Source organism: Xiphias gladius, chromosome 6 (assembly GCF_016859285.1).
Source record: "Xiphias gladius isolate SHS-SW01 ecotype Sanya breed wild chromosome 6, ASM1685928v1, whole genome shotgun sequence".
NCBI lineage: Eukaryota > Metazoa > Chordata > Actinopteri > Istiophoriformes > Xiphiidae > Xiphias > Xiphias gladius.
The window spans coordinates 12,376,320-12,389,415 of record NC_053405.1 but is presented as its reverse complement, the minus strand read 5'-3'; the positions used below and the strand labels follow the sequence as shown (position 1 = coordinate 12,389,415).

Below are 13,096 nucleotides of genomic sequence, written 5' to 3'. Positions count from 1 at the left end.
GCAAAGGTGGGCAGCCATCCTAGACACTGGCATAGCATGGCAAGTTCTGACCTTTTTCAGGTAATTCCTACTGATTACCGACACGAGTTAGTAGAGGCCATGTATTATTTGATTCCCCTTTCACTAATCAGCTTGGCTATGCCATACTTAATGGACCTCTCAACTCCAAATGTGTCACAAGTTTTATGATTTCCGTTGGCAGGCTGCCATAATATCAATCAAACTAGGACACAATCTTCACAAAATAAAGCTTACTGCACCCCAGAGCCCTAGACTCCTAGCTGCTGTCAAGAAAGCTGGCTCCTTTGCCATTTCTGTATCTGATATCGGTATTCCGTTGAAAAGTTTAAAGTCACAGAAATCTACTTGAGGTGCACATCCCCAACCAAAGCATCCTGATCATTGCAGTGCTACTGATACTGATTAAAGTCATTATTAAAGAATGTAGTGAGCATTTAAAGCACTTTTACTTGGGTTATTAAACGAGTCTAACAATGGAGTAAGGCCACTGCAAGGTAAAATTTGACTTTCACTTTTTAATAAATAAAAGTTGGCTATAATTACAATCACAACTTATGATGTTTTTTGAAAATTATTGAAAAGCACAAGCAAAATATTGTATATATTGTATGAAAACATAATTTTATCATTTGCTCTTTTCACACACAAATAAACACGCATGTACACAAGCACACATATACAATAACAGACAGTGGGTGGTTAATTTGCAATACATACCCTATTGTATTGCATTAGAATTGCAATTTCCAACTTATTGTTGCAATTTGATTATCATGTTTTTGATCATACCTCTTATTTGCAATTAATCTTATGTTGTGTAGTGTACAAAGTGGGGAGAACATACTGTGCACATTAGGAAAAATGATCTATTAAAATATAATTGAGTTAAAAATAAGTGGCAGCACAACAATAATGATGGATTGTTTAAAATGTTAATTCATTAATATTCCCACTAAAAACAAACAGAGATGAAAAATGGGGCGCATTATTTAAATGCATGTGTGCTTTTCTAAACCCAGTCCAGTTTCTTTTGAACTCAGCGGCAAATGCTACAAATTTATGCAAAGAATGAACACAGTTGCTTTCAAAGTATTGCTATACTGTACTTCAAACAAGGGGAGCATAAATTAATTAGCATCCAGCTAATTAGGGAACAATTGTATGTTTAAAAAGTTAAAGCCAACAAACACTGTGTTTGACCAAAAACATTATTACCCCAGAGAGATGTACTATGTTGCAATGCAAGACAGAAAATAGCATTTGTTTAAATTAACGAGGGTGTTTCTTCTCATCAGTGAGCTTTGTCTGAGAAAGCAAAAAGAACAAATCAAAGTCATAGATCGATTAACTTACAAGAACTCTAAGTCAGTTCAATTAAAGCAAGATGCTGTGTTTTTAACCCTCATACTATCTACTACTGGCTGTTTGTGATGTTCACAACCTCCTTTTGGAATTTTACCATGTTCTACCTCTGCTGTCCTTGTAACCCACTCTTCCTAAAAGCATCAGCTGAGTGCATTAAATGTTTAAGTTGATCCATCAACCACTGGTGATACTTGGAATAAAAGCTTTATTCCAGTGTTTGTGTACTTAATAGCTTCAATGTATATGAAAATGTAAAATTAATTTTAAAAAGCTTACTTTCCTCAAAAGTTAGGCATCTCTGGCAAATAAAGAAGTTCTTACAGCCTGTCTACTTTGATTGACAGCTCTTGTATTATTAGGTAAAATACAGTTTGGATTTACATTTTCAGTTAACTGAATCAGTTGCCAGAGAGCAGGACTGATTGGAGGCCTTCCATATATTTAGTAATTTACTTTTATGAGGAGATAAAGTGAATGAGTAGGTAGGAGTTCAGTGTTTAGCTGAAGGATACTCTTCCACAGAATGCAAGGCTGTTGATGGATGTACTTGTACCTACCAGGATCAAGCCTGTGACCTTTCAGTTACAATTATTATGTTGAAGTATGTCAGTGGCAAGGAAAAAAACAGCATATAAAGGGGAGCATATATTTAATTTTTGTCACAACTTTAATGTGTAATTATGTTTAGCACATTATGTGTAAAACCAAATGCAATGTAATGAAACCCACAAAATACTAGAGGCAGTTTTAATCTGCCACCAAAAAAATTTACAAAATCAAGAGCATGATTTCAATATCCCCGCCAGTGCTAACAGACTATACCCTTACAGCATGTCCAGCAGTCATGCAAACTTCCCCAAGCAGCTTGGCTGTGTGGAATTTAATGATACATCGTTAAATTCCATACATCTGCCCCAAGCTTCAACAGCACAAATATCGTCCTTATTTTGACAGTGAGCACACTGCAGTGGCAGTATGTGAAATTTCCTCATTATTTTGTGACAATACTCAGAAATTCATTTTACTTTTCATTTGGGGGAGTGCACCTGCCCTGTTTTATACATGCTCCCCCTGACGCTCTACTGCAGGACCAACACAAAACAATGCACATCCACCTTTCTTTCTGTGTTTCAAATGATTATAGGTTCTAAGTGAAGAATGCCTCCTCCCTTACATTTCAGCACCCCTATTTCCCATCTCCATCAACGTCCCAAATTTTTAAAGTTAGGCAACACAGCGCTGGCAGGTAAAAATCTCATTGTCCTTGGGGAACAACTTTCCAATGTACAGATGTGAAAACTATGATTAAAGGGCGACGGCAGTGTGTTGGCAAGGACAAGCAGGGCAGCTTTCTCTTTCTTGCTGGAATTTTTTGCTGCCGTCAACTTAGAGCTTCTTGTTATATTAGGGGGTATAAAAAGTTAACATGATGTAAAGTATAAAGACAAGAGGTATAATGACTTTCGTGTTATACTCGTTTCTGTTTGTTTATTTAAAGAAATAAATGCTTTCTGTTGGTAACCATGATTAAAAATAAAGGATGCCTTAAGTCTATAATGGCAGTCACTCCCAAGACTAACACAGTGTAATAATTACATCAGCTCCACTAATCAAAAGAAATGTTACAGTTCAGTAGGGCATGTAGCCACCTATGATCACACTCAATGAGATGTCCTCTGTGTCATTTCCATAATGCAGGATAGTAACTGAAGGCTATTTTTCACAAAGACTGAGCCCTTTGACGCTCCAATAAGAAATGTTAATAAAGTGACTTTAGGGTTGAGAGGGCAACGTTTGTGTGCCCCCTCAACCCTTGGGTCCATACACCTGTGTCCGTTGGGTCCATGAACAGAAGAGGCCGGTTTAATAATATATCCACTGTGCTTTTGCCTGCATTACATTTATTTCCACATAACAAGTTTCTTTTTACAGTATGTTGAACACAGCAACTTCGGTCTTTCACGATCAGCCACCTCTTTGGTCAAAGGTCAGAGTTTACTGTCCATGTCTGCATAGCTGGGGGAGTCTCCCTGACTAAAATTGGTTTAGTTAGAAGTACAATATGCCTTCTGTGAATGCACATCTATATATGATTTGAAGTGAATGGTGAAAAACATCGAAAAACATAGCCAGGGTCTTTTAAAACCTCACACTTTATGTTGTCTTTTAGGGGAAATAAATTCAGCCTTTACAAACATAAAATGTCCATCATTTAGGCAACTCTATAATGACACACTTTGCATAAATTAGGTTGCCCTAGGGCAAGTGCTTTAACTATAAAAAATACACGAATCAAAAGAGTTTCCAGTATCGGTATGGCACAAAGTATAAAGCTGGCTGCTTGAGAAAGATTCACTTAATCTAAGCATTCCACATTTAAATTAAAAAAAAAAAAAAAACATACAGACCCTTTCGTAAATGAGATATCCCTGCTTGTGTTACTTTCTTTAGAGTAATTGTAAACCACATGTTCCACAGTTTTTCGGAGAGCTACAGGCACTGCCATTGCTCAGTGTCAAAAATGTTTTATACTTGTCTAATCCTACATCAAAAATCAAAACAGATATACTTTTCACAAATGACATCCTCCAATTGGGCCGACAGCTCTCTCCGAAGTAGCTGAAGACCGCAACCTCCACATCCTTTTAGAGAATTCCAGGCTTCAGTGTCACCTAATGCCAAAAATGAGAGCTATTTGAACAAGTTGAACCCGACGTCAAATATCCCAGCCTAAATTCAAACACACAGACACTTTTCACAAATAGAGCTATCTGCATCCCCACTTGGCAAAAAAGGGGAGGAAAAATTCTGCCCTCGCACCTGGTAATCATTAAGGAAATGAGAGACAGAAGAGGTTAAAACGCCATGATGAAGGAAAAAGAAAAGAAATTCACACTTCTGCGCTGGGACTTGCTAATGTCTCTGACCCCTCCACGCATAAACAGTTTAATTAACATGTATACATAACTTTCACTTTAACTGCTCATGGCATGTCAAATCAAAGTGTCTGTCAGTGCTGTGAAACAGGGAGTTGATACTTTGCAGGTCCTCAGTTCAAATCCAGCTCTGTGTAACTGCTCCAGCTGGCCAGAGAAGCTGGCAAGAAGACGTTAAGGCAGACAGACAGGCAGACAGACGGGCAGTCTGCCACTGTGTCAGTTTGATGAGGTAAACACATCCCAATAAAAGCTTTGTAACGCCCAGATGAGCTTTGATCAGGCCAAGCAGGAAGGAAGTCAGTATGTTGTCAGGGGAGAACAAAACACAAACCGAATATAGAAAAATCAACTTTTTATCCATCTAACAGGGTAAGGGTTATTAAATCCGTTTGGCATCAATGTCACCGAACTCGCGAACATTCAAGAAAAAAAAAGTTGCGTATTTTTTTCTACAACTGAAACAATACCTTGTCAAGAACAGTGAGCCATCTTATGGCATAGTGCATATGGACTATCAGTGGTATTTGAAAACGGATCCTTCTCAATTACAGGTTAGTTTGTGTAGTCTGCCACCTAGGAATGCTATAAATCCTCAAAAATGAAGATTTGATTCATTTGAATTATGTCTAATTTGAATCCCAATCACGCCTTATAAGGTTTACCTAACTGGTAAAATTGCAAGCAAATACATACAATCCTGACAACTGGACTTTAATTTTTTTTAAGTGTTTTACAGCCTTTCAAACAGTGGACAGGCCATAATATATCATTAAACTCTTTATTCAATTCTCTTCACAATGACACATTAAAATATATAGTCTGTGTGTGAGGTTAAGGTCAAAGTCTTCTTCCTGTTTATATGCTATTGTACATGATTAGGGAAAGTGGATCAGTCACTCTTTGAGAAGAGTTATTAGGACTCGCCCGTTTCTTTCCCACACACACACATCCAGTCATTTGGGCTGTCACATTGAGGAGGGGACCCCCAAGCAAGCCTGCCTCTACAGGGTGTATAGCTATAGAGGAAAACTCGGAATATACACACACACACACACACACAAACAGGATCACTGAGACCAGCAGCGGTACCAGTACTGGTGTGTGATGGCTCAGGAGAGGAGGGAGAGTTATTAGCTTAGCCCTGAACCACCTACTTAATATAGGGGCCGGCGGTGATCGCTAACAGAGCCTGGCAGAGGTGACAGCTTTTGGCCCTGCTTGAGGAAATCCAATTGAAAAGCATCCAAGAGGAACAACAAGCCCGAAACAGATGTTGCTCGCTACCACCGGCGCAACTTGAGTACACAACCCAGCGGCAACAAACTGCGATGTCAGATCTCACACACAAACATGCACAGAGGCAGAGTGGAGCACACACACATATACTCTAGAGCCACATGAAACTGTACAATAACTACATATAAAGGGGTAAAATAACAGAACGCACAATGTCCATAAACAGATATATAGTAAACAATGCACAAAAGTAATTATTTGTAAAGCTCACTTTTGGTGCTGTTTTTAGTATTTGCATAGCAATTGGTGTTTTTATTATAACACTAAGATACCCTCATGTTTTTTGTTTTTTTTAAATAGATAAATATAATGAGCTCTTAAACCCCTCCTAAAGAGAATTTCTATCAGTGTTGTCAGTTTGACCAAGGTTGCATGAAACTGGCCACCAGTGCTGTATTTAAGAATTAAGTATAGCACAGTAAAATTAAAAACTAATTATATTAAAAATTGAAATTGAAATAAAAACATCATTTTGGTTAAACGTAGCACACCTAAACCCACCCAGTGGCAAACACACAAACACACATACTGGGCATTTCCTTACAGTTTAAAAATGATTTAAGATCCATAAATTCTATCAGTCCAAGGTTACTGAGATTAGTTTCTTTTCATGGTGGAGCACAAAAAATAGGGAAGAGTTTTTAAGTCTGTTAAAAACATCTATATCGAGCGGAGGCCAAAGCAAAGCCTTTTCTCCCAGAGAAGAGATCCATCCGACCATCTATCCCTTCTCTTTTCTTTCATAACATCTTTGGCAGGGTATCTCAATGAAAACACAACACGCAGGCCCTAAAATCATTACTGCCCCTTGCTCTAATATTAATTGAGTTTGGCAAGGCTGACCATGCCTCAGTCATAATAACATTCATTTATTTTTTTCCTATTACCGCTACTTCAAAAGAGCAACAAAAAGAGGGGGAGAGAGAGATGTGGCGGGGGGGAGGGCAAAATCAATTGTGACATATCTTTATTGCTCCTCGATGACAAATGACGGCACATTTGCCATTGCTCTGGCATTGTGTCAGTGTGTGTCATATCGATTTTACATCAGACGGACAAATGTTATTGATGAAGCACCTAAGTAACAGATGAGCACTCTATTTTACTTGTTTCAACGTTTAAATAAACCAGATTGACAGGAGGAGGGGGTGATGGACCTTTGTGGCGGATCTGTTCATTCGCTAATGCACAGTTTTTGAAATTAACTCAATTTGGACGAATTTACACAAACTGGGTCTGCTGCAAGACTGATGGCAGTGCGTAACTACACCCTGAACCTGATCATACTGCGCACATGTGGTAATGTAATGGGGGGGGGGGGGGGGGTGAACTGTAAACAAACTAGCTTTTAAACAAGACAATTTAGGGTTGCGTGTCTTAGGCGCCAAGCAAAACAGAGCAATGGAAAACTGATACAAACTTTTAACACATGGGTCAAAGCAGGATTCTTTGAACTTGTGAGGGAAAGCACGCTGCCAATGCAGAGAGCTGTTTAATTAAAAATACTTAGGTATCAAACAGGCTTTTCTGGGGCGCCCCCTTGTCAAACTGTATGTGATCCCGCTGTCAATCTCACAGGGGTGTTTTCTAATCGCATAGTTTTCCACTGACAGAGGGGAAAAAATGTTGGAAGAGAGCTAGTCCTGAGAAACAGCAGCTGGGTACTGGGTTTTGTTTATAGGAACTGTACACATGGACAAGTGCGTACACACACTTGCATTTACATACGCGTTCTTTCACAGTACATGAGGTGCTAGGGTTACTGACATTCCCATATGCACTGTACATACACATAGATATGGACCCCATATCAGTGTGACATGTTTCTGCCGACCACTTTTTTGCCCTGGCAGTGAGGAGGTTCACTGGGAAGACATAATGTGCACCATATCCCCAAGACACCAACTGTAGTGCAGGTGACCCTCATTGGCTTCCCACCTGAAAACACTATTTGCATTCTTAAGAACTCATAACCCAGCCAAAGGTAGAGTTTCCAGGAATTAAACTGGTGGTGGGTAAGAAATTAGCCTGTGCGCGACCTATACGTCAAAAGAGCCTCAGCTTACGATTTTTCATTGCAAGTGTACCCAACCTGTGGAAACAAATATGTGTAACAATGTTTTTTTTGCATAAAGAGTACTTTGCTCAGGGAACAATGAAATGTTTGCCCTCGGTCTGTCCTTTTTGAGGTGGTGTGCAATGTGTCCAGTAATTGTGTGCCCCCTCAACCCTTGGGTCGATACACCTGTGTCCGTTGGGTCCATTAACAGAAGAGGCCGGTTTAATAATATATCCACTGTGCTTTTGCCTGCATTACATTTATTTCCACATAAGTTTCTTTTTACAGTATGTTGAACACGGCAACTTCAGTCTTTCACGATTAGCCACCTCTTTGGTCAAAGGTCAGAGTTTACTGTCCATGTCTGCATAGCTGGGGGAGTCTCCCTGACTAGAATTGGTTTAGTTAGAAGTACAATATGCCTTCTGTGAATGCACATCTATATATGATTTGAAGTGAATGGTGAAAAACATCGAAAAACATAGCCAGGGTCTTTTAAAACCTAACACTTTATGTTGTCTTTTAGGGGAAATAAATTCAGCCTTTACAAACATAAAATGTCCATCATTTAGGCAACTCTATAATGACACACTTTGCATAAATTAGGTTGCCCTAGGGCAAGTGCTTTAACTATAAAAAATACACGAATCAAAAGAGTTTCCAGTATTGGTATGGCACAAAGTATAAAGCTGGCTGCTTGAGAAAGATTCACTTAATCTAAGCATTCCACATTTAAATTAAAAAAAAAAAAAAAACATACAGACCCTTTCGTAAATGAGATATCCCTGCTTGTGTTACTTTCTTTAATTGTAAACCACATGTTCCACAGTTTTTCGGAGAGCTACAGGCACTGCCATTGCTCAGTGTCAGAAATGTTTTATACTTGTCTAATCCTACATCAAAAATCAAAACAGATATACTTTTCACAAATGACATCCTCCAATTGGGCCGACAGCTCTCTCCGAAGTAGCTGAAGACCGCAACCTCCACATCCTTTTAGAGAATTCCAGGCTTCAGTGTCACCTAATGCCAAAAATGAGAGCTATTTGAACAAGTTGAACCCGACGTCAAATATCCCAGCCTAAATTCAAACACACAGACACTTTTCACAAATAGAGCTATCTGCATCCCCACTTGGCAAAAAAGGGGAGGAAAAATTCTTTGCTCAGGGAACAATGAAATGTTTGCCCTCGGTCTATTCTTTTTGAGTTGGTGTGCAATGTGTCCAGTTATTCATATGATTACATTTGTAGGCATAAAAACAAATTTAAAATCATCTGACGGATACATGTGCACACACACACACACACACACACACACACACACACACACACACACACACACACAGTTACGCATGCACAGTAACAGAACACCTAAAATTGCGCCGATGACAAGACTATGTTCCGGTGCCCTTGACTAACAATGACAAATGGATGCAATATGCAAAGTCTGAACAAGTTGCTTTTGGGTAGAGAACAGGAAAAGGATTGCTCCAGGCTCCATTACGGGATGTGTTTGTTCCCTGTTTCCCAGCTGAGGTGAGCCAAGCTGAGGTTAATGGCATGTGTCAAGATCAAGAAGTGTGCAGGTGAGTGTGTGTGTGATGTGTGTCCATATAGGCATGGGACAGAATAAAAGAGAGAAAGAAAAAGAGAATAGAGAATATCTTTCACTTGTTTAGATGTTTGAATTGTCAATGGGTGTCTTGCGCTGTACTGTTCTGCTGTATCTATAGCTGACCTGTATTTGTTAAGGATGAAACTCTACACAGAGTATTGGGTTTGAATAAATAATACAAATTATTTCTGACCGTGAGCAATAATTTTTATTAATTTAAACGTGCCTTCAGCTTTTTTTATATAACAGATGATTGCACGCAGAAAAAGCCGCAAAACTCCTCGTGTTGCTTAATATCTTCGCAATGCAGCTCAATGCACCTCGTGTCACTATCTGTTTCTGTCTTGTAGCTTTTAAAGTGCACTTCTGTGCATCTCCGCATCCATGTATTTGTCTATGCATGTGCACGCTTGAGTGTGTGCATGCGTGTACTCCTGTGCTACAGCACCGCCATGGTGGCAGCGTGCATCCATCATTATAAACCGGCAGACTCGGCAACTGTCACATGCAATCACACTTCACTACGGTTCGCAGGATTCCAAAGTGAAAATGAATGGTAGTTCATCGACATGAAGACTTCATATATCTTCGTTTTTTTGCTTTTTTTCTCTCTTTTATTTTTTGGAAGAGACTTGTCTCTTTTCTCCCAGGCCCCTTTTGTTGTGAGGATCACTTGTGCTTTTGTCACTGTCTGAAAATCATGATGGGAAACATGGGTTTTGAAAAAAAAAAACAAGTTCCATCCATTATTTTCTTTAAGATGATTTATATACGATAACTCTAATTTTCACTCAAATCTAAGACTTTTAATGCTGAAAACATTATTTTGCCAGTTTGCATAAAAAGGTTTTCAAGATTTGAAGTTTTCTGTTCCTCTATTTACAGTCACAGTTGACCATTAAGATTACATTTACATGTGGGATAGAGAATGTGTAAGGAAAGTTGTGATGGACTTAAATTGGCACCTCGAAGATTTCCATTTAAATAAATGTCTGTTAAGTCACTATCTTTCGCTGAATGAGGTAATGCAGTGTGTTTGTCTATGGCCCACTGATGAAACTAATGCAATAATCATATATTTGCAGTATTACGAACTGGGTGTCTGTGGCAACATTCTGGGGAAAAATGCTGTATTAAGTTACTGCTAATGCAAACCGAACATTTCCTAATGCTGCAGCTTCACATTACAGCTTCCAAAACAAGACTTGACATTGATTATGAAGTAGTCATAGGAAATGCAATGTGTTTGTCAGTGAGCTTAGCACTTACCGCTATCGTTCATCAACAATACTTCTACAAAACAAGACAACTGACATATTCGGCATTTTTGGACAGCGGATTAGTTTGAAATATTGCAGGGAGTGATGGAACAAAAAGAAGCAGCCACAGTGAGCTGTTAGATGAAGAGCTGCAGGCGACAGGCTCCTCCAACTTCTCAGTGAAGTAACCAACTCCCTTCACTGTGCCCCAGTGTTCGCAGACTTGTGCCGTGTGCAGCATAAAATCAGATCACAGTTGCTAATAGAATGATGGAAAAAGGTGAATTATTGCCAGACTTCTTTATCAAACCGACAATAGTTTGTTTTGCTGCCCCAAGAATTCTGTGATGTGTTGTATTAAACCACATTTTCTGGTACCACCAGTAACTACAGGTGTCACCAATCAGGCATCAACTAGGACTGAAATCTTCGAGATAGCTACTTTAAAGCTTCATAAATCTCTCTGTGACCACTGGAAGACACAAAGACTCCAAAACAAGCCCAGCAATGAGTCATGATACTATATCACCTTATCAACTTCTTTAGACTCATGTTGGCAAAGTATTTCCTACCCATCATCAGAAACAGAGCAACATGGCCTTCCCAGTGCAATCATATTTATTACCACCTTTGGAATTTAAGTCCAATGTGCTTTTGTATTTACTCACATTTTAGCCCTGTTATTTCTCTTTTATTCGCAAATGCACAGCAAAATTATCTGTCTATGAGATGCTTCCTGGATTTGATTCCACAATGTTACGCTTGACTATTAATGTACAATTCTCTTTTGAGAGCTCCTGGGCTAAGAGTAGCTGCCTATGATTTTAAACAACCAGGTGTTAAAACCAGCAAACCAACACTAATGAAATGACAGACGGACTGATAAAAAAGTTTAACAGTAATGAACAATAATTTAACATTACAGGAAGTCCTTTGATTATCTATTTCTTACTTTAATGTAAGAAATACATTTAAATAAGCTTTAAAAATTTCCACAAAAAAAATCTTCAAATTCTATCTGAAGATATTCATTATTTCTGAACTAACACCAGACAATTTCCAAAAAATATACGCCTCAATGGTAATGCAGCAAATGACAGAAAAAGCCCCTTTTAAGATTAAAAAGTCTACATGGCATTAGGCTTTAATTGAACACGGCAAGTGTTAAATGTGATAATCATCAAATTTGTTTCCACTAGAAAGTCAAATGAGCCATAATAATGCCAGTGCTGCAGCTGCTGCAGCTCTCTTGCACCACAGAAAGGCTTGTCTTTAATCTAGTAATGACTCTGAAATGACACTTTGCTTCAAAAAAACTGTGGAGATGAGACTATAGGTCTCTCTGCCTCCCTCCCTCTCCCTCTCTGCCCTGGCCCAGGCCCTGCTCTCGCTCTCCAAGCTGTTTGATTGGCACATGCTTTCACTTAATGAAGGATAATTACTAAGGAAAACAAGTGGGAGACCACATCTGCTCAGTGTAAAAAGGAGTCCAGGCCTGGTGCAATCTGTCAGACAGGGCTTTCGGGTTGTGTGTGTGAATGTTTTACCCACCTTCAGTGGCCTCCCAGTCCACCACAAACCCTCCAGGACCCCCCCCCCCCCCCGCCCTGGCCCGATGAGAAGCAGATTAATAGGAATCAGCATGTGGCTGTAAACACTCAGCGGGGAGAGTGTATATCTGTGTGCGTTGACATGCATAGGAAACAGCCCGAGGTATCTGTCGGGGACAAGCCAGAGGCCACAGCAGGAAGGGCAAGAGGCCAGCAGGGGCGATCAACATCAACATCCCAATCAGTGCACCGCTGCCAGAGCTGTTGTTCTCCAGCTCCCACCGCCACTGTTTTGTTTACTTTCACACAATGGTGTAATGGTAGTAAAATACACAGGTAGTCGCCCTGCTGTCCAGACACCTCCACATACTGCCCATAAATCATCTCTGCATGGGATTTACATTGTACTAAATAGTCTCTTAATGATCTGCCTGTGTTTACAGGTAGTCGTCCTGATTATAGTCTGACGCTACAATCGTAAATCAAAGTTTCAAAAGGGGCCTTTGTCCCTGCTTAAATATAGTTACTGCCAAAAATTCATTTTGATTGAAAAAAATTATAATTTATTTTATTTTCATATAGATATTCATTTTAAAAGACCATTTCAAAAATGAACACTTACCACATCATGATTGGGTTTGGTTGTGAAAAAATTTGTACGCTCATGTCAATCATGTATGAGTTAATCAGGGTGGACTACCGTGACTTTTCTTTCTAATTTTCAATCTTAATTTCATCATGATCAGCAGCACAATTGACAATAAAAAAATATTAAAAAATGAGTAACATTGTATTTGAATACCATTCACCTTAAATTAATGGGGATCAATTCAACTGATTTTATTTGTCTTACGTTGGCCCATGGTAAACGTGTTTAAAAAGTGTTTAAACTGCCCTGGTTCTCTCATTTTATAAACCAGTTTTAAAAAGACGTTAACTAAATACCAATCTCCTAACTTGGTGAAAAGCTGCAGAACACAGAAAACACGA

At 39.1% G+C, this 13,096-nt stretch overlaps 1 protein-coding gene across 3 annotated transcripts in view; it reads right to left on the bottom strand.

The window, feature by feature from the left end:
- The window catches only part of LOC120791341 (adhesion G-protein coupled receptor D2), a 95,739-nt gene that overhangs the window by 49,979 nt on the left and 32,664 nt on the right, over nt 1-13,096 (bottom strand). Inside the window, exon 20 of one of the 3 annotated variants that reach the window (XM_040129741.1) lies at nt 8,573-8,703. The exons of the other annotated variants lie outside the window; for them this stretch is intronic. Within the exon in view, the coding sequence (XP_039985675.1) occupies nt 8,677-8,703 (27 nt within the window). The 3' untranslated portion in view covers nt 8,573-8,676. Of the gene's footprint in view, nt 1-8,572; nt 8,704-13,096 lie in introns of those variants that run through there. 3 annotated transcript variants of the gene reach the window in all.